Genomic DNA, 24,000 nt, shown 5'->3' on the forward strand with positions numbered 1-24,000 from the left:
TCACAGAGACTGACAGGTACACAAGCCACACCCCTTCACAGAGACTGACAGGTACACAAGCCACACCCCTTCACTGAGACTGACAGGTACACAAGCCACCCCCCCTTCACTGAGACTGACAGGTACACAAGCCACCCCCCCTTCACAGAGACTGACAGGTACACAAGCCACACCCCTTCACTGAGACTGACAGGTACACAAGCCACACCCCTTCACTGAGACTGACAGGTACACAAGCCACACCCCTTCACTGAGACTGACAGGTACACAAGCCACACCCCTTCACAGAGACTGGCAGGTACACAAGCCACACCCCTTCACTGAGACTGACAGGTACACAAGCCACACCCCTTCACAGAGACTGACAGGTACACAAGCCACACCCCTTCACTGAGACTGACAGGTACACAAGCCACACCCCTTCACAGAGACTGACAGGTACACAAGCCACACCCCTTCACAGAGACTGACAGGTACACAAGCCACACCCCTTCACTGAGACTGACAGGTACACAAGCCACACCCCTTCACTGAGACTGACAGGTACACAAGCCACACCCCTTCACTGAGACTGACAGGTACACAAGCCACACCCCTTCACAGAGACTGGCAGGTACACAAGCCACACCCCTTCACTGAGACTGACAGGTACACAAGCCACACCCCTTCACAGAGACTGACAGGTACACAAGCCACACCCCTTCACTGAGACTGACAGGTACACAAGCCACACCCCTTCACAGAGACTGACAGGTACACAAGCCACACCCCTTCACAGAGACTGACAGGTACACAAGCCACACCCCTTCACTGAGACTGACAGGTACACAAGCCACACCCCTTCACTGAGACTGACAGGTACACAAGCCACACCCCTTCACTGAGACTGACAGGGTTTATCTTTATGATAAAGTGAGCAGGATGAAGATCTCATCAGTCAGTGTCCATCTCTCAGGTAAAGGAGACATGGCCATGTCCAACATCGTGGGCTCTAACGTCTTTGACATGCTGTGTCTGGGCCTGCCCTGGTTCATAAAGACAGCGTTTGTGGACCCGTCCTCTCCGGTGGTGGTCAACAGTACAGGTCTGGTTTTCACCACTGCCTCGCTCCTGGTCTCCATCCTCATCCTTTTCATCGCCACTCATATCAACGGCTGGAAGCTGGACAGGAAGCTCGGCGCCGCCTGCTTAGTCATCTACATCATTTTTGCCACGCTGTCCATCCTGTACGAGCTCGGGATCATCGGGAACAGTCCGATCCGTGCCTGCGGTGACTAAGTGACCTCAGAGCAGAACTTAACGCCTTAACTTAACACGCAATAACTGAACCTGCACATACAAGGTTGACTACAGCTCACTGACCTCAGATCAGTGTTAATACACAACAGCTGGAACTCCTATGTGTCTGACCTCAGATCAGATTAGAATCAGCATCAACACCTCACACTGGACTTAAGAACAGACTTCACTCTCTTTCTGCAGAATAACTGATCTCAGGTCATTTATAACATTTCAGGGTTCATGTGGAACCAGAGGTTTATACAGATCTCCTGGCCTCAGATCAGCCTGAACATACTGCACCTGAAACAGGTTTATTTAGAACACACACACCACACTGCAGGTCAGTACTGTGCAGAAAAACTGACCCCATATCAGTGTCAAATCACCACACACAACTGCTGAATCTCACACACACACACACCATGTGTTTAACACTACTGACCTCAGATCAGTGATTACACACCATGGTACACTGCTGGGAATGTTTGTGTTTTGTCCTTTATTTTTTTTACACACTGAAGTCACACAAATAATAAAAGTTAAAGTTCAGCAGTTTGAGCTGCTCATGAATTCACACCTGATTCTTATTTTTTTCAATCTTTTTTGCATGCTTTATAAACTCATGCTTAAAGGTGATAAAAATTAGAGATATCTCCGTCCTTCACACCAGTGTCCAGTGTCCTCTCTGCACCCCAGGGAACTCCTCCAGTGATCTGACCAGCTTAGTGTTTACCTTCATACTGCCCACTAACTCTCTCCTGAATTAGAAAGAAACAAATACATGACTGAAAAACACAAGAACCAAGAGGAAAAAAACAAAAAGAACTAAATCAGGAAAATAAAAAGATGGAGAATGAAAGAATGAACCAAAAGGAAAGAAGGAAAGAAAAAGAGTAAGCTCTTTGTTTCAGTAGGGGGCGCTGCAGTGCTGTATTCAGCCACAGAAGTAATAAACACTGCTGTAACTCCACTAACACACACACTCATTTTCTGTCTCTCTTACGCACAGACACACACACACACACACACACACATACACACAGCTCTCATCATCTCCAGCTGTAGACTGGTTCTCCTCTGAGCTCATCATCCAGCTGTAGACTGGTTCTCCTCTGAGCTCATCATCCAGCTGTAGACTGGTTCTCCTCTGAGCTCATCATCCAGCTGTAGACTGGTTCTCCTCTGAGCTCATCATCCAGCTGTAGACTGGTTCTCCTCTGAGCTCATCATCCAGCTGTAGACTGGTTCTCCTCTGAGCTCATCATCCAGCTGTAGACTGGTTCTCCTCTGAGCTCTCATCATCTCCAGCTGTAGACTGGTTCTCCTCTGAGCTCTCATCATCATCCAGCTGTAGACTGGTTCTCCTCTGAGCTCTCATCATCTCCAGCTGTAGACTGGTTCTCCTCTGAGCTCTCATCATCTCCAGCTGTAGACTGGTTCTCCTCTGAGCTCTCATCATCTCCAGCTGTAGACTGGTTCTCCTCTGAGCTCTCATCATCTCCAGCTGTAGACTGGTTCTCCTCTGAGCTCTCATCATCTCCAGCTGTAGACTGGTTCTCCTCCGAGCTCTCATAATAAAAAAACAGGAGATGTCCTGGGCAGTCTCTGATATTTGCTCCTCATTTCATATGAACATCAACTTTACAGTTATGCTGAGCGTCTACTTGGTTGGTTCTGATCTGTGATGTGTGTGTGTGTGTGTTCTGGGACTCTCATAAGTCTACCTCTTGCAGTGGGAGATGTTGAGATGGAGGTGGAATCAGCCACTTGAGCGAGATCAGAGATCCAGCTGGATGGAAATCTACTGACCACAGTTCTGTCCTCTTATCTTACTGGAGTCTTTTCTTTTCTGGAACCATCACGTGTCATGTTAATGCCTAATCCTGCTGTACTTTTACACACACACACAGTGTTAGGTGTTAGTGTGAGTGATGACATCACTTCCCCTCAGTGTCCACCCTGTACACCATTTGATCTCACTGTAGTTTTAGTTTTCCACTCCGACTGCACTGTTACAGAACCAAAGTCAATAAACAACTGTTACCATGGTTACAGCGGTGACCTTAAAAATTATAGTCTTATAAAAGCAGCATATTTAATTTACAGCTGCAAGAGGGTCAAAGTTGGACAGTCCTGTAAGAGAATGTTCCAGAGGCTCGTCTGTCCCTCTAACACCACAGTCCACCAACAACTCATTTACATTTATTACTTTTACATTTTAAGCATTTACAGCTTTAAAGAATGTTGATGAAAAGTTAGCCCCTGTTCTGATTTGTGTGAGCATCCTGGCTGAACGGTGTGTGTGTGTGTGTGTGTGTGTGTGAGAGAGAGAGATATTTTAGTGTACAATAAACCAGCGGATCACAGTTCACTGTTTTAGTACAAGGATTTTTAAAATTTACTACGAACCTCATTAGTGTTAGAGCTTTCAGTCTCAACATCATTCAGTTACAAACAGTTAAAAACAAAGTCCCAGCTTTACAGAAATCTAGATCTGCATTCAAATTTTACATTTAATCAAAAAAACCTCACTAATGAGTCAGAGGTGATGGTGGTGCTGAAAAAACTCCGAGACAACACGAGGAAGAAACCTGGAGAGGAACCAGACTGAAACCTCATCCTCATCTGGGTGACACCAGAGTGGGATTATAAATTGTTATAAACACCGAGAGTGGGATTACAGATAATTATCAAACACACTGAAGTTGCTCAGTGAAGTTATTAGTCAAAGTCAAATAAGCATTATTGTCACTTCAACCATATATATCAGATGCAGTACACAGTGAAGTGAAACAGCGTTCCTCCTGGACCAGAGGTGCTACACAGAACACAGACAAAGTACAGACACGCAGACAAACAGAGATATAACAGAGAGATAAAACTAAACTATACTTAAGGTGCAATAAATAAACTAGACATACAGCAGAAGTGTACAGGATGATGAGACAGGACAGTGCAGATAAACAACATATAGACCGACTCTGTGTAAAAGAACAGTGTAGACACTGAGTATTTCCTGCTCAGTGAAGTGATTTCCTGCTCAGTGCTGGAGGTTTGTTGTGTAAACTGTTCAGTGGTCTTCAAGCGATTCAGGGCAGAACTCTCTCGAGCTCTTAATAAGAACCCAGAACTCTTTCACCACACATCTGAAAGTAGAGGCTATACACTTTCATTACTTATCAAGAGTCACCATTCAGTCAGAGTTTCAGAACAGAGCCAAGGTTAAAAATTAAAAAGTTTATTTCATTTCTTCATTCAAATAAACCGGCAATGCACAAATTAAAAAGAACTTTACAAAACAAAAAAATAAAAAGTAGTCATGGCATATAAACAAACATTATGCACATCTATAGAGCCAGGCTGATTATGTGTAGTGTGTGTGTGTGTGTGTGTGTGTGTGAGAGAGAGAGTCCAAATGTTCAGAAAAGTGTTTCTAAAACAAAACAAAAGCTCTTAAAGGGAATGAATGTGAATAATGGGATGTTGTGCAGTGTGTGTGTGTGTTTAGGCGTTACGGTCGATGCGCACATCCACCTCTCGGCCGTTTATTTTGGTTCCATTCATCATCCTGCAGGCCTGCTCAGCACTCTCCGGGGAGTCAAAGCGCACCGTCCCACAGCCCTTAGACTTCCCATTCTCCATCTTTATCTCTGCATACATCACCTGACCTGCAGCACGCACACACACACACACACACACACACACACACACACACACACACACACTTTCATATACATACACTTACTCTGAATCCTAACAGAGAAATCAATGCTATAGGGTTTCACACTAAAGAGCTCTAAATGTTCTACAATATGAATAAAAAAGATGAGTTTCCTCATTTTTAGAACTGTGTGATGCTCAAACACACCCACAGACACACCCACAGACGCTCGCACAGACACACCCACAGACGCTCGCACAGACACACCCACAGACACACCCACAGACGCTCGCACAGACGCACCCACAGACGCTCGCACAGACGCACGCACAGACACACCCACAGACGCTCGCACAGACACACCCACAGACGCTCGCACAGACACACCCACAGACACACCCACAGACGCTCGCACAGACACACCCACAGACGCTCGCACAGACGCTCGCACAGACGCTCGCACAGACACACCCACAGACGCTCGCACAGACACACCCACAGACGCTCGCACAGACACACCCACAGACGCTCGCACAGACACACCCACAGACGCTCGCACAGACACACCCACAGACGCTCGCACAGACACACCCACAGACGCTCGCACAGACACACCCACAGACGCTCGCACAGACACACAGGTACAATCACACTCACCACAATGGCTGAACTTCTCCTTCAGTTTCTGCCACGTGAGGTCGTAGGAAAGCTGTGAGGAGAAAATGAGCTTCATCAAGCTTCATACACACACACACACACACTACAGTGATGTAAAGAAGAGCCCATGAACACACACACTCACATTTCTCACAAATATCTGGCATCCTCCCTTTGACCCTGCCCCTCTGTCTCCGCCCATGTGACTGGAGCTACTTCCAAACTGGCCAAAGCTGCGGCTCATTTCCATATTCCCGCTCATCCTGTCAAATCCGCTCATCCGGTCCAATCCCATGTTACCCATTCCTCCTAGAAACACACACACACACACACACACACACACACACACACACACACACACACACACACACACACTGTTATACTGAAGTATTTTTAAGACTTTTTGACTCTAAGCCATGAGCTAGATGAAGGTTTAATGTTTTGTTGGTTTCTTCAGTTTTAATGGACCAGGATACACTTTGATCATGTGTGTAGGAGCTTTGTTCCACTTTCTTTAATTATAGATAAGATGATTAGTCCACTACTTTATGAACTGCAGACAGTCCAGTAAAATCAAACTGCTGTGCAATCCTAAGAAGTGATTTTCAAGGAAAACAGGCTGTTTAACTGGTGTACAGGTCACTCGGGTTATCCGTCCATTTCAGAATCCGTGGTTCATTTCGTAATCGCACCAAACTACTGATGCGACTTTTTATGTGATGGATACAACATGCAGAGGGGAACGAGGAGCGCACACACTGCAATCAGCACTGGATATGAAATAAAGCGTTATAACTGCAATTCTGTGCGTGTGTGTATGTATGTGTGTGTGTGTACCTAATCCCGAGCCCATTGGGCCCATGCCAGAGTTCCCCATTCCACCTCCATATCCTCCCATTCCTCCACCTGATAGAGAAAAAGAACATCACAACACAGACACAACATGTGTGTGTGTGTGTGTGTGTGTGTGTGTGTACACCTGCTTATGCTCACACGCTTACCCAGTCCCCCAAACGAGTCTCCAAATGGTCTGTTCATACCCACATCACTCCGGCCAAAATCACGATCCATCATCCCCATGCCAGACCTGTACATATCTAACACACACACACACACACACACACACACACGAGTCAACAGAAGCTGCACAGGTAAGTGAGAGCTGTGTAGAGGGGGATGTGGTGCTCTTACCTCCCATCCTGCCCATAGGGGTCATGTCTCTCCCTCCAAATCCACCCATTCCTACTCCATCCATACCTCCAAATCCTCCACCCATTCCTGCTGTACACACACACACAGTGAGTGAGTGAGAGAGAGAGAGAGAGAGAGAGAGAGAGAGTTGAGAGGTTAGTGTAAGGTTGGATTTAATGTAAAAAAGGAGAATAGAGGAGTTGTCTTACCTCCCATTCTGTTCATTCCTCCAAACCCACCTCCATCCATCCCTGAGGAGAGGAGAAAATCATCATGTATAAATGCAGGTGTGTGTGAGTGCACATGAACTTTAGTTTAATCTATCTGCACTGTATACTACATTCATGACAATAAAGCACTGAGAGGAGAGGAGAAAAGAAGGAGTGATGAGAACAGGAGGAGAAAATGAAACAGTACACTGCATCACTGTGAGGACTGATTATCCAACCTGCCACAATAAAGTCTCAGAATAGTGTGTGTGCGTGTGCTGACCTCCAGGTCCCATGGAACCCATTCCTCCTCCACTCAGACGATTAGTATTGATAGGTTGTCCACCAGGACCCAGACCCATCCCAATACCCCCCAGACCTCCTGTAACACACAAAATTGATCATGAAGAAAACTGCAACATTAAAGAAGGAGTAAAGCATAATTTACAGATAAAATACATTTGACAAAAAGAAGGGGGGGGCAGAGACAGACAGGCAGTAAGACGGGGACAGACAGAGAGAGAGAGGTTCAGAAGTTACAGATCTGTTCATATCTGTGTGTTAACGTGGGTCATGTCTGATCAAGTAGAGTACATTGTTTCAGGTCAGATCAGATCAGTCTGAACACTGATAAGTTCATCTCTGACACACACACACACACACACACACACACTTACTTGGCAACTGAGGGGCTTTATCACCTGAGCGGAAATCATCAGGGGGCAAAGACTTATCATCCTGAAAGAGAGTAGAGAGACACACACACACACACACACACACACACACGCTTTCTTTATGAGAGAACACCACTCAGTGCAATGTGTAACAGTAAAACAGCTAGCGTTGTCAGTTTTACTGGAAATAACTCACCATTTTAACATGCATCTGTCTGTCAAAGAGCATCTGACCATTAAACATGGCTGTGTCACAGTTAAGGCAAAAACAGGAAGTGATGTCACACATGCCTGAATCTACAATTAAAGTATTAACACTATAGTGTTACTAACACTATAAGCACTGAGGATAGGAGGATGCTACATGTAATTAATTAGCCGTGTGTGTGTGTAGGATACAGATGGCCTGCACAGCCTCCAGAGGTTGTTCAAAGGTAACCGTTCCCATTCCTCTGCTCTTCCCATCTTTATCCTCCTTCACATCAGCTCTCTTCACCACTCCAGCCATGCTGAACACCTCCTTCAGCTTCTTCCAGCCAACCTTAAAGTCCAGCTACACACACACACCATCAGAGGAACAATGAAGAACACAGTGAGAGAGAGAGAGAAAGAGAGAGAGAGATACATTACAATGTAATGCACCATTTGTAATGTATTTAAACAGAATCTGCTGTGTGAAAGTGTGTGTGTGTTTTAGACATCATATTGTGTGAAGATGTGAATTCCTGTAAAGTCTGTACATAACACAATATCAAGACAGAAACAGTGTGCATGTGTCCTCACATTAGCCACGAACACTGTGGAGCCGAGTCGGCCATGCTGTAGAGCGCTGATGACGTCAGGAGGGATGTTGGGGTTGTTAGAGATTGAGGGGGGTAGGTTGGCCTGGCCCGGCCCACTGTCATGCCCCCTGCCCCCAGGGTAGCTCCCTCCACCACCACCTCGCTGTAACACACGTCGTGCATGCTCTCCATCGGGGTCCTGAAAACACACGCACACATTATTCTATAGATCACTGTCCATCAGAATATGAGGTCAGGGTGATGTCACGTCAAAGCTCTGAAACACAAAGCTCAGGCTGAATCTGATTGGTCAGCAGGTGTGGCTTATTGGACGTGAGCTCCATCTCTAACACGAACACACCTCTTTAATGTTCAGGGGTCGGCCACTCAGGTCGTATTTATTCATCACTTCAATCGCTTTCTTCACAAACTCCTCGTCTTTGAACTCAACCACCCTGCAAACAAAAGAAGCACAAATACACACGAGTTGTGTGTTTCCATGGTGACCTACTGGATGACCATCCCACTGTAAGTCAGTAGGTGTTGTGAACATTATGTATGTATTTGTTTATTTATTTTACTTACCCACAGCCCTGTCAGGAGCACAGCAGAACCCACACCAACACACACACAATGTAGGAAACGAAAACACACACACACACACACAAACACATCAGTATAAATCACACAGTGTGAACATTACCAAAGAAAAAAACTGGTTATACTAGTCATGGTCAGAGTTACATTAAAGCTTGTATTAAAACACAGAGATGGACACCACAGCTGAACAATCAACACATTTTTACATAAAACAGTGCAGGTCTTGAAGAATAAATATATATATACATATAGATATATACATATATTTATATATAAGGAATTTCCTCTTAACACATTCAGTCACTTGATTCCCAATAAAACACCAAATCCAATCATCAGGTTTGTCTCTCAGGCCAAACAGGAATCCACCAATTATAAAGCCATGTAAATATGATAATGAGAAGCTAAAAAAGTCAAAACAAAACCATTTCCAAGTCTTCATCAGTAATAGATCAGACGTGTATCCAGCGTATAAAGAGCTGTGTGTTCCAGTCACGGTGCTACACATGAGAGAAGAAGCCGAGTACACAGCCTCTACAGCACTTACCCTTGACTTTCCTTCTGCATCCTTAAACAGCTCCACGTATGTAACCTCACCAACTACATGAGACATACAAGAGGGGAAATACCAAGAAACAAAAACACACACACACACACACACACACACAATGCATTTAAAAACACAACAGCACCACAGCGCTGGGACTCTTCACACTACAGCTAGAGAAACCCACATTATAATCACATCAAATCAGATCAACCATCTGAGGCCAAATCTCCTCCCAGAGTAAACACACTGATCTGTAAAGGACGCGCGCACACACACACACACCAGCAGCTCCACACACAGCCAGAGTTCACTCACTTTCCACCTTTTAACTTCTCATAAAACCAAATTAAGATCAAAAGTGTCAACAGATTCATCACTGAGCTGGGACTAAAACACACACACCCAAATTCATCTGGATAACATTTCAAACTCCACTACAGAGGAACAGGCAATGTGTGTGTGTGTGTGTGAGAGAGAGAGAGTGAGACGGTAATGTGTGTGTCAGACTCTAATCACGGTGTGTGTTACCTTTCTCTCTCATTAGATCTTTAATTGCCTGCCACTTCATATCATAAGGAATATTGCTAATGAAGACACGGTTGCGCTGGGATGCCTTCTTGTCCCCTGACCCTCCGTGTCTGTCCTTATAGGGGTGATAACGACTGGACTTCCGGCCACTGGACGATTTCTCCTTCTCCTTCCCCTCTGGCTTGTCCTTCAGGCTTTCCTCTGCATCACTTCACACAGAGAAGAAAACACAGGGTCATAAGCACAGTGTCCATCTGAGCTGAGAATACATTCATAACGTGTTTACATTGGCACGTGCACGCTGACCTACTGAGGGTCACTGTGAGGCAACCATCAGAAACAAATTTACAGGAAGTTAAAAAAATTTCTAAAATAATAAATACTTCTAGGAAGAAAGAAAGAAAATTAAAATGGCATTTATACTTCCTCGGATTTTTTTTTTTTTTTACATCATCGAATCATTCACAATTCAACATTTTATTCCATATCCCAATCCAGCAAACCCCGCCCCCTGCGCTACTATTAGCCCGTTCGGCCCGGTGTTCCACGTAGGACGCGTCCAATTGGACAACAGCTTGCAGCATTTATACACAAGCAAATCCTCGAGCAGAACATGGCACAGTACCAGCCAATCAGGGCGCAGGAGGCAGGACTTACCGAATACTGGCGGAGAGAAAAAACAATGCGTAACTGTTAGCTAGCAACCAGTGTAACCTAGCCAACGAGCTATCTTAGCAAACACCGCTAATCCGAGTAGCAATAAATTACCCGCTAATGTCATTATTATTTTAAACGATTTTGCTCGACATGTTCAACACAGAAGACCGAAAACTGAATGTAATGTCTAAACACAAGCGCAGGATCATTTTGATGATTGTAAGCGCGAGCCCGCTAGCTCCGTGACTCTCCTCAGCCTCCATCTTTTTGTTAGCAGTGAAGCTAACCTCAGCTACAATACGGGAGAGAAATAAAAGGCCAGTTTACGTTCTGACGCCGTTGGTGTCTTCCTGAGGCGTCTCGGCGTCTTCCTCGATCGGAGACGCGTCTGGAGATTCTTCTAGTTTGACTGTTACTCCGAGCTCGGGGTTATTATCAGCCATGATGAGGAATTCTGCAGAGTTTCTCCGTGCTTCTGTTGAAAATGCCTCCTTTTCACTCTTACTGAGTCTGCGCAGTACGGCGCCGCTGCGGCGAACCCCCCCCCACCCCGCCGCGTGTTCTCGCGAGATTTCACGAGATAACGTTTAGCTCCATAACGCGTACGTTAATGTAACATTTACATAATCAAAACGTACGTTATCTCTAGCACATGTCATATATATATATATATATATTGGAGATGTCAAGGAGAGCGCTATGCATCAGCCACTGTTGTGGTGGTGTTACAGTCTGGGCAGGTGTGTCCACTCAATACAGAACTGACCTACATCTTGTGAATGGTACAGTGACAAGACAATACTACCTGAATAACATCATTAATCCAGTCATTGTGCCCCTGCATGAACAACACAGGCCTAATTTCATCTTCATGGACGACAATGCTCCAGCTCATCGAGGTCACATCATTAGGGAACGGCTGCTGGAGGCTGGGGTACCTCAAATGGAGTGGCCTGCACTTTCTCCAGACCCGAATCCCATAGAAAACCTCTGGGATCAGCCGAGTCGCCGTGTAGAGGCTCGTAACCCTGCACCCCAGAACCTCAATGACCTGAGGGCCGCCCTTCAAGAAGAGTGGAATGCCATGCCTCAGCAGACAATAAGTCGACTCGTGAACAGCATGAGACGTCGTTGTCAAGCTGTAATTGATGGTCAAGGGCACATGACAGATTATTGAGACATTGAGATTTTTTGTTGTGGTATACCACCACTGTTGTTGGCTTTTGTTTCAATAAATTGTTTGAGATGAGGAAATCACCACTGCAGCTTCTACTTAAATGCCCTACTTTCATGATATAATATCACTGTAGTGTGAACTTTTTACATTTTCCGTAAAGTTCACCCAAAAGCCAAATATCCTTAACTTTTTGTGAGTAGTGTATTTATACACGTACTACGTCTTAATTATCACAATGCACGGGAGACATGACCAACCACTGACACACACACACACACACACCATTAATCAATAAGCTTTTACATTTTAACTGTAACGTTAACAGTAGATAAAGATGTGTATTTATTAATTGTACGCTCAATAATACAGCACAGAACATACTGGACTCTTACAACCTACTGACCATTTGTTCTCAGCTCACTGTGTGTCTGGGTATTTGTGGGCGTGGCTTAATGTACAACAGTTTATGTACTTAGTAATTTACATTTAATTGTGTTTATCAACATACACAGATAAAAAGGAATAAAAATCAGGTTTGGTAAATCTGGTAGGAATTTTGTCATATGATCATGGACTAGGTCATGTCCCAAAATCTCTCAAGTTAGCAGTTATTAAGCCTCTTCTTAAGAAACCGAAACTGATGAAATATTAAATTACAGACCGGTTTCAAACCTTCTGTTTATATCAAAAATATTAGAAAAGGTGTCAGCCCAATTATGCTCAATTATGCTGCAGTTGGGTTTTAGTCCTGCTTGATCTTAGTGCTGCATTCCACACTATAGATCATAATATCCTCATAGATCACTTACAAAATCACACAGGTATGCAGGGACAGGCATTAAAATGGTTTAGATCCTACCGGTCTGATCCATACCACTTTGTAGATTTAAATGGAGAACTGTCCAGTGTAGTGCCAGTGAAATACGGGGTCCCACAAGGGTCAGTTTTAGGACCTCTGCTTTTCTCAGTATACATGGTTCCATTGGGTGACATCATTAGAAGGCATGGGATTAGTTTCCATTGTTATGCCGATGATACCCAGTTATATATCTCATCAAAACCAGATGAAATATCTAATTTGTCTAGACTAACTGAGTGTGTTAAAGATATTAAAGATTGGATGATCGATAATTTCCTATTATTAAATTCTGATAAGACAGAGATATTACTTATTGGTCCAAAAACCAGTACACAGAAGCTCTCGCAATTCAGCTTGCATCTAGAAGGATGTACTGTTACCACTAGCTGGACAGTGAAAGACCTGGGTGTAATATTAGACAGCAACTTATCCTTTAAAAATCATATTTCCATTATTACAAGCTTAGGAACATTTTATCTGTATCTGATGCAGAAAAACTAGTTCATGCATTCCTGACCTCCAGACTGGACTACTGTAATGCATTACTAGGTGTTTGTCCTGCATCTTCAATAAACAAGCTACAGTTAGTCCAGAATGCAGCCGCCAGAGTTCTTACCAGATCAAGAAAATATGATCATATAACCCCAATATTATCATCCCTGCACTGGCTACCTGTGAAGTTTAGAACTGACTATAAATTAGCACTAATTATGTCCAGAGCTCTAATTGGTTTAGCTCCCACCTATCTCTCCAGTCTTCTAACACGTTACAATCCACCACGCTCTTTAAGATCACAAAATTCCGGACTTCTGGTAGTTCCCAGAATATCAAAGTCCACAAAAGGGGGTAGAGCGTTTTCGTATTTAACTCCTAAACTTTGGAATAGTCTTCCTGACAGTGTTCGGGGCTCAGACACAGTCTCCCAGTTTAAATGTGGACTAAACACTTATCTCTTTATCCTGACATACATCTAACACATCCCATAACCTTGTGCTCCAGTACATCTGATTAAATACACATTATCATCTAGTGCTGCTAATATTATGAACAGCAGCTATGCTAATTCTGTTCCATTGTTTCCCTTCTTCTACCCATCCAGAGGCATCCAGAGATCGTGCCGGCTCCAGTGGCATCCAGAGATGGACCAGCTCCAGCCGGGTTCGGCTTTGTGACGACTGGGGTATTCAAAGCAACGCTGTCAACCCTATGTGGACCACAACAATCTCTTTATTAATTTTCCACAACACTGTGCACATGCTGTATCTGCCTCACACGACTGACTATACATGAATGCAGAAAGGACAGTGTTCATATCACACTCTCCTGTGTCACCCAAATGAGGATGGGTTCCCTTTTGAGTCTGGTTCCCCTCAAGGTTTCTTCCTCATACCATCTAAGGGAGTTTTTCCTTGCCACAGTCGCCTCAGGTCACTTGGGGTAACATCTAGGACTGTTTGTATGTTTGTCTGTTTCTTGTTTCTTATCTAAAGCTGCTTTGAGACAATGCTCTTTGTTAAAAGCACTATACAAATAAAATTGAATTGAACAACTTTACTGAGTGATTAATGAGGTCCAGAGGTCCAGGACAGGTCAGGCATGACAATAACATCATTTCAACATTTCATACCTGTGTACGTGTTTGCACCTGACACCAAGACAAATTCCTAGTACTGTAAAGTGCTCTTTGCTGACCCTTTGCTGTACCTGGCAAGAGAACCATTTCTGATTCTGATTCTGATTTACTGTTTAAAAGTTAAATATAATGGCACTTAGAGGATTAAATCAACCAGATGAATGTGTGTGTTTCTAGGAGGAATGGCTAACATGGGAATGGACCGGATGAGCGGATTTGAAAGGATGAGCAGGAATATGGAAATTATTAATTATATTATTAATATTAATATTAAGTATATTAATAAATTATTAAACATAATCACACATTTTTAAACCTGAGAAAGTACAGAAAAACTGCAGAAAATGCAGACTGAAGAAGTAAATGGTGTTTTGTCCTTGCTGTCACATGTAAGACGATGTAACATTAAAAGCAAGAGGCAATTTGGAAAAAAAAATAAAAAGCCTATGATAATGAGATTTATAAATGAATAAACTGTGATAAATAAACTGTGACAAATAAACTGTGATAAATAAACTGTGATAAATAAACTGTGATAAATAAACTGTGACAAATAAACTGTGATAAATAAACTGTGATAAATAAACTGTGATAAATAAACTGTGATAAATAAACTGTGATGTAAATAAACTGTGATAAATAAACTGTGATGTAAATAAACTGTGATAAATAAACTGTGATAAATAAACTGTGATAAATAAACTGTGATAAATAAACTGTGACAAATAAACTGTGATAAATAAACTGTGATGTAAATAAACTGTGATAAATAAACTGTGATGTAAATAAACTGTGATAAATAAACTGTGATGTAAATAAACTGTGATAAATAAACTGTGATAAATAAACTGTGATGTAAATAAACTGTGATAAATAAACTGTGATAAATAAACTGTGATAAATAAACTGTGACAAATAAACTGTGATAAATAAACTGTGATAAATAAACTGTGATGTAAATAAACTGTGATAAATAAACTGTGATGTAAATAAACTGTGATAAATAAACTGTGATAAATAAACTGTGATGTAAATAAACTGTGATGTAAATAAACTGTGATAAATAAACTGTGATAAATAAACTGTGACAAATAAACTGTGATAAATAAACTGTGATGTAAATAAACTGTGATAAATAAACTGTGATGTAAATAAACTGTGATAAATAAACTGTGATGTAAATAAACTGTGATAAATAAACTGTGATAAATAAACTGTGATGTAAATAAACTGTGATAAATAAACTGTGATAAATAAACTGTGATAAATAAACTGTGATAAATAAACTGTGATGTAAATAAACTGTGATAAATAAACTGTGATGTAAATAAACTGTGATAAATAAACTGTGATAAATAAACTGTGGTAAATAAACTGTGATAAATAAACTGTGATAAATAAACTGTGATAAATAAACTGTGATAAATAAACTGTGATGTAAATAAACTGTGATAAATAAACTGTGATGTAAATAAACTGTGATAAATAAACTGTGATGTAAATAAACTGTGATAAATAAACTGTGATAAATAAACTGTGATAAATAAACTGTGACAAATAAACTGTGATAAATAAACTGTGATAAATAAACTGTGATAAATAAACTGTGATGTAAATAAACTGTGATAAATAAACTGTGATGTAAATAAACTGTGATAAATAAACTGTGACAAATAAACTGTGATAAATAAACTGTGATAAATAAACTGTGATAAATAAACTGTGATGTAAATAAACACTTACTGCACTCTCTCCTCTCAGAAAGAAAGGCCATGTTGCTGCATTTCAGTCAGACGCCTTCTTTTTAATGACTCCTTAAGCACAGGGGATAATTTAATTTCACACACTGAACCATCAGAGTCCACAGGTACACACACACACACACACACACACACACACACACACACGTACACTGCAATTCAACACGACACACTGAAACACCCCCCCCACACCTGCTGCTCATCCAGACTCGATTCTCCTCTAACACTCATATCTCCACCTTTCTCTCTCTCGCTCTCTCTCTCTCTCTCTCTCTCTCTCTCCCTCTCTCTCTCTCTCTCTCTCTCTGACTCCCCCTCCCTTTCTCTCTCTCTCTCTCTCTCTCTCTCTCTGACTCCCCCCTCCCTTTCTCTCTCTCTCTCTCTCTCTCTCTCTCTCTCTCTCTCTCTCTCTCTGTCTCTCTCTCTGACTCCCCCCTCCCTTTCTCTCTCTCTCTCTCTCTCTCTCTCTCTCTCTCTCTCTCTCTGTCTCTATCTCTCTGACTCCCCCCTCCCTTTCTCTCTCTCTCTCTCTGTCTCTATCTCTCTGACTCCCCCCTCCCTTTCTCTCTCTCTCTCTGTCTCTCTCTCTCTGACTCCCCCCTCCCTCTCTCTCTCTCTCTCTCTGCCCCCCTCTCTCTCTCTCTCTGACTCCCCCCTCCCTTTCTCTCTCTCTCTCTCTCTCTCTCTCTCTCTGTCTCTGTCTCTATCTCTCTCTCTGTATCTCACTCTCTCACCCCCCCTCTCTCTCTGTGACCCCCCCTCTCTCTCACTCTCTGACCTCCCTCTCTCTCTCTCTCTCTCTCTCCCCCACCTGCTGCTCATCCAGACTCGATTCTCCTCAAACACTCATATCTCCACCTTTCTCTCTCTCTCTCTCTCTCTCTCTCTCCGTCTGTCTCTTAGTGCAGTGATGGAAATATCAGTTCATTCCTCCTCTGTCTGTCTGCTCTCTCTTCTCTCCGGAGTTTTTCCCCCAGATGCTCGATGACAGCGTTTTATCGGCGGCGGTGCAACAGGTACAGCAGTGATGTGTTTTTTCTCTGTGTGATTATCTGCATGGTGAAGTGTGTGTGGAATGCAGTGAAGACGCTACATGGTGTCTGTCATCTGGAGAGAAATGTCTGTTGGTTTATCTACAGATTCCATGTTAGTCATTCTCCTCCTCTGCCACGCTGAATACACGGAATATTTCTCATTAGCATTGTGACTTAGGTCTGAGACACGCGATGACTGACAGAAACCTGGAGAGAGACAGAGATGATGATGTGAAATAAGAATATTCCCAGATTTTACTGTTCTGTATAAATAATCTGATGATTGTTTAGTAATACAGAAATCATGGGGAATGTTACTGGTGTTTTCTTCTCTATGTATAGAATTTATCGTGTTTGTTATTTAAGTCACGGCAGTCGTGTTGTTGTCAGATGCTCAGAGAAAATGGTGTAATATCCGTATCCCTGAGAATTATATAGCAGTTATATAATCTCTAACTTTGCTTTTCTACATTTTATTTTTATTGGAAATCTGTGTTGAGACAGGAATTGGGATGAGAGAGAAGCTGAGACTTGGATTAGGACTGCGACTAGAGAGGTGCTGATACTGGGACTAGAGAGGGGCTGAGATTGGGACTAGATAGGGGATGATACTGGGACTAGATAGGGGCTGATACTGGGACTAGAGAGGGGCTGATATTGGGACTAGAGAGGGGCTGATATTGGGACTAGAGAGGGGCTGATATTGGGACTAGAGAGGGGCTGATACTGGGACTAGAGAGGGGCTGATATTGGGACTAGAGAGGGGCTGATACTGGGACTAGAGAGGGGCTGATATTGGGACTAGAGAGGGGCTGATATTGGGACTAGAGAGGGGCTGATACTGGGACTAGAGAGGGGCTGATATTGGGACTAGAGAGGGGCTGATACTGGGACTAGAGAGGGGCTGATATTGGGACTAGAGAGGGGCTGATACTGGGACTAGAGAGGGGCTGATATTGGGACTAGAGAGGGGCTGATACTGGGACTAGATAGGGGCTGATATTGGGACTAGAGAGGGGCTGATATTGGGACTAGAGAGGGGCTGATATTGGGACTAGATAGGGCTGATACTGGGACTAGAGAGGGGCTGATACTGGGACTAGAGAGGGGCTGATACTGGGACTAGAGAGGGGCTGATATTGGGACTAGAGAGGGGCTGATACTGGGACTAGAGAGGGGCTGATATTGGGACTAGAGAGGGGCTGATATTGGGACTAGAGAGGGGCTGATACTGGGACTAGAGAGGGGCTGATATTGGGACTAGAGAGGGGCTGATACTGGGACTAGATAGGGGCTGATATTGGGACTAGAGAGGGGCTGATATTGGGACTAGAGAGGGGCTGATATTGGGACTAGATAGGGCTGATACTGGGACTAGAGAGGGGCTGATACTGGGACTAGAGAGGGGCTGATACTGGGACTAGAGAGGGGCTGATATTGGGACTAGAGAGAGGCTGATACTGGGACTAGAGAGGGGCTGATATTGGGACTAGAGAGGGGCTGATATTGGGACTAGAGAGGGGCTGATACTGGGACTAGAGAGGGGCTGATACTGGGACTAGAGAGGGGCTGATATTGGGACTAGAGAGGGGCTGATATTGGGACTAGAGAGGGGCTGATATTGGGACTAGAGAGGGGCTGATATTGGGACTAGAGAGGGGCTGATACTGGGACTAGAGAGGGGCTGATATTGGGACTAGAGAGAGGCTGATACTGGGACTAGAGAGGGGCTGATATTGGGACTAGAGAGGGGCTGATATTGGGACTAGAGAGGGGCTGATACTGGGACTAGAGAGGGGCTGATATTGGGACTAGAGAGGGGCTGATACTGGGACTAGAGAGGGGCTGATATTGGGACTAGAGAGGGGCTGATACTGGGACTAGAGAGGGGCTGATACTGGGACTAGAGAGGGGCTGATATTGGGACTAGAGAGGGGCTGATACTGGGACTAGAGAGGGGCTGATACTGGGACTAGAGAGGGGCTGATATTGGGACTAGAGAGGGGCTGATACTGGGACTAGAGAGGGGCTGATATTGGGACTAGAGAGGGGCTGATACTGGGACTAGAGAGGGGCTGATATTGGGACTAGAGAGGGGCTGATATTGGGACTAGAGAGGGGCTGATACTGGGACTAGAGAGGGGCTGATATTGGGACTAGAGAGGGGCTGATATTGGGACTAGAGAGGGGCTGATACTGGGACTAGAGAGGGGCTGATATTGGGACTAGAGAGGGGCTGATACTGGGACTAGATAGGGGCTGAGATTGGGACTAGAGAGGGGCTGATATTGGGACTAGATAGGGCTGATACTGGGACTAGAGAGGGGCTGATACTGGGACTAGAGAGGGGCTGATACTGGGACTAGAGAGGGGCTGATATTGGGACTAGAGAGGGGCTGATACTGGGACTAGAGAGGGGCTGATATTGCGACTAGAGAGGGGCTGATATTGGGACTAGAGAGGGGCTGATACTGGGACTAGAGAGGGGCTGATATTGGGACTAGAGAGGGGCTGATACTGGGACTAGAGAGGGGCTGATACTGGGACTAGAGAGGGGCTGATATTGGGACTAGAGAGGGGCTGATACTGGGACTAGAGAGGGGCTGATATTGGGACTAGAGAGGGGCTGATATTGGGACTAGAGAGGGGCTGATACTGGGACTAGAGAAGGGCTGATACTGGGACTAGAGAGGGGCTGATATTGCGACTAGAGAGGGGCTGATATTGGGACTAGAGAGGGGCTGCTACTGGGACTAGAGAGGGGCTGATATTGGGACTAGAGAGGGGCTGATACTGGGACTAGATAGGGGCTGATATTGGGACTAGAGAGGGGCTGATATTGGGACTAGAGAGGGGCTGATATTGGGACTAGATAGGGCTGATACTGGGACTAGAGAGGGGCTGATACTGGGACTAGAGAGGGGCTGATACTGGGACTAGAGAGGGGCTGATATTGGGACTAGAGAGAGGCTGATATTGGGACTAGAGAGGGGCTGATATTGGGACTAGAGAGGGGCTGATATTGGGACTAGAGAGGGGCTGATACTGGGACTAGATAGGGGCTGATATTGGGACTAGAGAGGGGCTGATATTGGGACTAGAGAGGGGCTGATATTGGGACTAGATAGGGCTGATACTGGGACTAGAGAGGGGCTGATACTGGGACTAGAGAGGGGCTGATATTGGGACTAGAGAGAGGCTGATATTGGGACTAGAGAGGGGCTGATATTGGGACTAGAGAGGGGCTGATATTGGGACTAGAGAGGGGCTGATATTGGGACTAGAGAGGGGCTGATATTGGGACTAGAGAGGGGCTGAGACTGGGACTAGAGAGGGGCTGATATTGGGACTAGAGAGGGGCTGAGACTGGGACTAGAGAGGGGCTGATATTGGGACTAGAGAGGGGCTGATACTGGGACTAGAGAGGGGCTGATATTGGGACTAGAGAGGGGCTGATATTGGGACTAGAGAGGGGCTGAGACTGGGACTAGAGAGGGGCTGATATTGGGACTAGAGAGGGGCTGAGACTGGGACTAGAGAGGGGCTGAGATTGGGACTAGGACTGGGACTAGAGAGGGGCTGAGATTGGGACTAGAGAGGGGCTGATATTGGGACTAGAGAGGGGCTGAGATTGGGACTAGAGAGGGGCTGATATTGGGACTAGAGAGGGGCTGAGACTGGGACTAGAGAGGGGCTGATACTGGGACTAGAGAGGGGCTGAGATTGGGACTAGGACTGGGACTAGAGAGGGGCTGAGACAGTTGGCTGGGACTGGGACTAGATAGGGGCTGAGACTAGGACTAAGACTGGGACTGGGACTAGAGAGTGAATGAGACAGGACTATAGGCTGTGACAGGGACTGGATTAGGATTAAGATGAGAACTATGATGAATCAGGAGAGGAGAGCAAGGGGCCGGTGCTAGAACAGGGACTGGGACTAGACCAGGGACTGGGACAGAAATTGTGACTGGATCAGATATGAGGACAGACAATGGAACCAAAGAGATAGGTATAGGTACTGGAGAGGTATTGGAACTGTATAAGAGACAGACAGAGAAAAAGGATCTGAAGTAAGGGCCTTGCCTCTGGCGCTGACATTATTAAGTCTTAGCTAGATCAGGGAGCAGGATAAAAACCAGGATAGGAAAGGACGGGAATTGGTGCTGGAAATGGCAGGAGATTAGGGACATACTCTAACAGCAGCAGTAATGGAAGGGGAACTGAGGACCGAGGACAGAACCTGAGACTGTGTTAGTCAGGTGATCAAAGATGAGATCAGTGGCAGAGCTTGGGACTAGAACAGGCTCAGAGCCAGGAACTGAGGCAAGAATAAAGGGCTGAGAATGACATACGATAAGGGAAACAATCTGAGACAGAGAAGACCAGAGACATGAGACTAAGACTGACAATCTGATACAAGACTGAGGACCAGGGTCAGAAGTTAGAGGGATTAAGTAAAGAAAATATTCATGTTCTTTTTTACCTGAGAATAATTGATGTGTTTTTCTGTCTGTTCTCTAGGTGTTCTATTGATTATGAGCTCCTCGGCATTCTCAGGATGAACAGTGACCGTGGTGATGATGTGTAGCGTGCATTATAACCACTCATTTGTGAGCGGCAGTGAGATGATGGTGAACACTCTGACTCTGGAACAGAAGACAGTGTTTGCCTTCGTCCTGATGCTGCTGGTTTTTCTTGCTCTGCTGATTGTCCGCTGTTTCCGGATCCTTCTGGACCCCTATAGCAGCATGCCCTCCTCGCACTGGGGCGATGGATTGGAGGGGCTTGAGAAAGGGACGTTTGAATATGCCCTCACTTGAGATTATGCCCCTACCTGAGGCCATGCCCCATATCAGATATTACATGTTTATCCAGAATGGAAGGATCGTCTGAGATTATAGCTTTATCATGCTTGTACCTGAAGTCACATCTTTCCTGAGGTCACGTCTTTATCTGAGGTCCTGCCCCCTGATCTCACATCACACACTTTTATGAGACCATCCTTTTAGGAACAGGTTTCCAGCCCTGATCTTGTAGAACCCTCTCTACTACACTTTAGTGTTTGTCCAGCTCTAACACACCCACTTCAACTCAGGACGATGATGAGCTGATGAGTTGAATCTGGTGTGTTAGGAGCAGAAGAACATGTAGGACAGGAATACTTCAGCACCAGGGTTGGGAACCTGAGCTCTAAGAGATATCACATCTTCATCCATAACTAAAAGCACATTCGAGGTCATGTGCTTACCTCACACCATGCCCTTAACTGACACCTCACCTCAGGCCACGCCTTTGCCCATGGCCACACCCTCGCCTAATACCACAGCCTTACCTGAGGCCACAGAATTAAATGAGGCCACAGCTTTCTTTAAAGCCAGACTGTTAGCAGAAATCATACCATTATTTCAGAAGAGAATTCCACCAAGAGCCACGACTTTCCTGAGGACATGACAACTTTTGGGCCACACCCATATCTGAGGCCACGCCTTTGATATTTAGCTGATTCTTCAACTCCTCAACTCTTATGTATGTGACCACACTTTGCACTCATACCTGAAATCTTCACATCTTCTGAAATCACATCTGGTTAAATGTGTTGCAATGTGGGAAATATGGAACTTTACTGAAAATGTTTCATGATGATTTTAATGGACATGACACGCCCCCTTTTTCCCTGATTTGAAACCAGCCAGCTCTCTGCTATCATGAGACAGCTACCAACAAGCCGGGTAGGAGTAAAGGCTAACATCTGCCTGCTCTGAGACCCAGGAAGCTGTCCTCTTCCACATACAGCAGCCTGGCACACTAACCTTTGACCTGCTTGTGGATTGATGATGAACAATATCAAAACACAAACCTCTGGAAATGAACTGATCTTCTGGTAGGAAAAATGCAACAATCCAGGATATTTGAACTGTCTGAAAGGGTTGCTGTTCATTCCCAAGGTCTTTTGTGTGTAGATGATATCAGATTTTAGTGCTGGATCTGCTTTAGTGCATTAAGAACCATTTGAAACAGGGTATAAAGTTCAATATTGTGACTGAAACCACAGAAACCGTGTGCAATTCTCAAACCTCAGTGTTTTCTTCATGTCTGTGAATCTGATCTGAAATGTCATGCTGTAAAACTTTAAGGTATTAGTGGAGGAAACCCTTTGTGCATTTGATTCTGTCTGCATTGAAAATGTTTACATTATATCCTTGAACAAGCACAGAGAGGTGGAGCAGCAGTTTGGACTATTACACACCGTCAGCTGTCCAGAGCTCTTAATATGTATCTGTGTTCTAAAGTGTGTGTGTGTGTGTGTGTGAGAGAGACTCACTGTGATTCATCCTCCATCTCTATACACGACAAGTTCTGAAACCCCGAACCTTTCTGAGATGAGCAGCGCTGGAGGAAACGGGTTCATCCCAAATGCTAGAGCTGAAGATTAGATCTTTTCAGAAAACACACACTTTGTTCTTGATGGTGATTTGCCACTGGAGTATTTATACACTGTGTAATGGAGTGTGTGTGTGTGTGTGTGTGTTGCACATGGTTGTTTCAGTGACTCTTCTCTGTAATTCTTCTGTGAGATGTTAGTGTTTGGAAGACAGACAGTCGTTTTAGGACCATAGATCTTTCTCTTTGCACTTTATCACTGTGTGCTTTAGTGCCGTCACTTTCAGATTCTGTGCCTTCATGCAGTGATGTACAGCACCTTTAAGATGTGTGTGTGTGTGTGTAATACTGTGGGTTTGTATTTGT

The 24,000-nt window shown here is 44.5% G+C and overlaps 2 protein-coding genes across 3 annotated transcripts in view; one reads left to right on the forward strand and one right to left on the reverse strand.

The window, feature by feature from the left end:
- slc24a5 (solute carrier family 24 member 5) overlaps positions 1-2,052 on the forward strand; it is a 15,509-nt gene extending 13,457 nt beyond the window's left edge. The window contains exon 9 of one of the 2 annotated variants that reach the window (XM_058388361.1): positions 914-2,052. In XM_058388361.1, coding sequence (XP_058244344.1) covers positions 914-1,278 — 365 coding nt within the window. In that variant the 3' untranslated portion in view covers positions 1,279-2,052. The remainder of the gene's footprint in view (positions 1-913) is intronic. The other variant, XM_058388362.1, reaches the window with a different exon arrangement.
- Positions 2,053-4,503: 2,451 nt separating this feature from the next.
- On the reverse strand, positions 4,504-11,307 carry myef2 (myelin expression factor 2). The gene is made up of 17 exons (XM_058388363.1): positions 11,118-11,307; positions 10,134-10,342; positions 9,603-9,655; positions 9,041-9,048; positions 8,817-8,910; positions 8,457-8,654; positions 8,073-8,226; positions 7,870-7,919; positions 7,677-7,737; positions 7,283-7,381; positions 7,000-7,041; positions 6,791-6,877; positions 6,601-6,696; positions 6,437-6,505; positions 5,745-5,908; positions 5,600-5,651; positions 4,504-4,949 (listed from the first exon to the last, which is right to left on the reverse strand). The coding sequence occupies exons 1-17, from the start codon at positions 11,231-11,233 to the stop codon at positions 4,786-4,788; spliced, it is 1,716 nt and encodes a 571-aa protein (XP_058244346.1). The 5' UTR covers positions 11,234-11,307; the 3' UTR covers positions 4,504-4,785.
- Positions 11,308-24,000: the final 12,693 nt, after the last annotated feature.

The sequence above is a fragment of the Hemibagrus wyckioides genome, linkage group LG04, assembly GCF_019097595.1.
Source record: "Hemibagrus wyckioides isolate EC202008001 linkage group LG04, SWU_Hwy_1.0, whole genome shotgun sequence".
Taxonomy (NCBI): Eukaryota; Metazoa; Chordata; class Actinopteri; order Siluriformes; family Bagridae; genus Hemibagrus; species Hemibagrus wyckioides.

Bases quoted from the DNA above. Each gene is read 5' to 3' on its own strand.
- myef2 (XM_058388363.1), bottom strand. From the start codon at position 11,233: ATGGCTGATAATAACCCCGAGCTCGGAGTAACAGTCAAACTAGAAGAA. The intron at 10,343-11,117 runs GTAAACTGGCCT...CTCTGTGTGAAG, and splicing joins GACACCAACGGCGTCAGAAC to TGATGCAGAGGAAAGCCTGA. The intron at 4,950-5,599 runs GTGAGTGTGATT...TGCGTGCTGCAG, and splicing joins GGAGAAGTTCAGCCATTGTG to GTCAGGTGATGTATGCAGAG.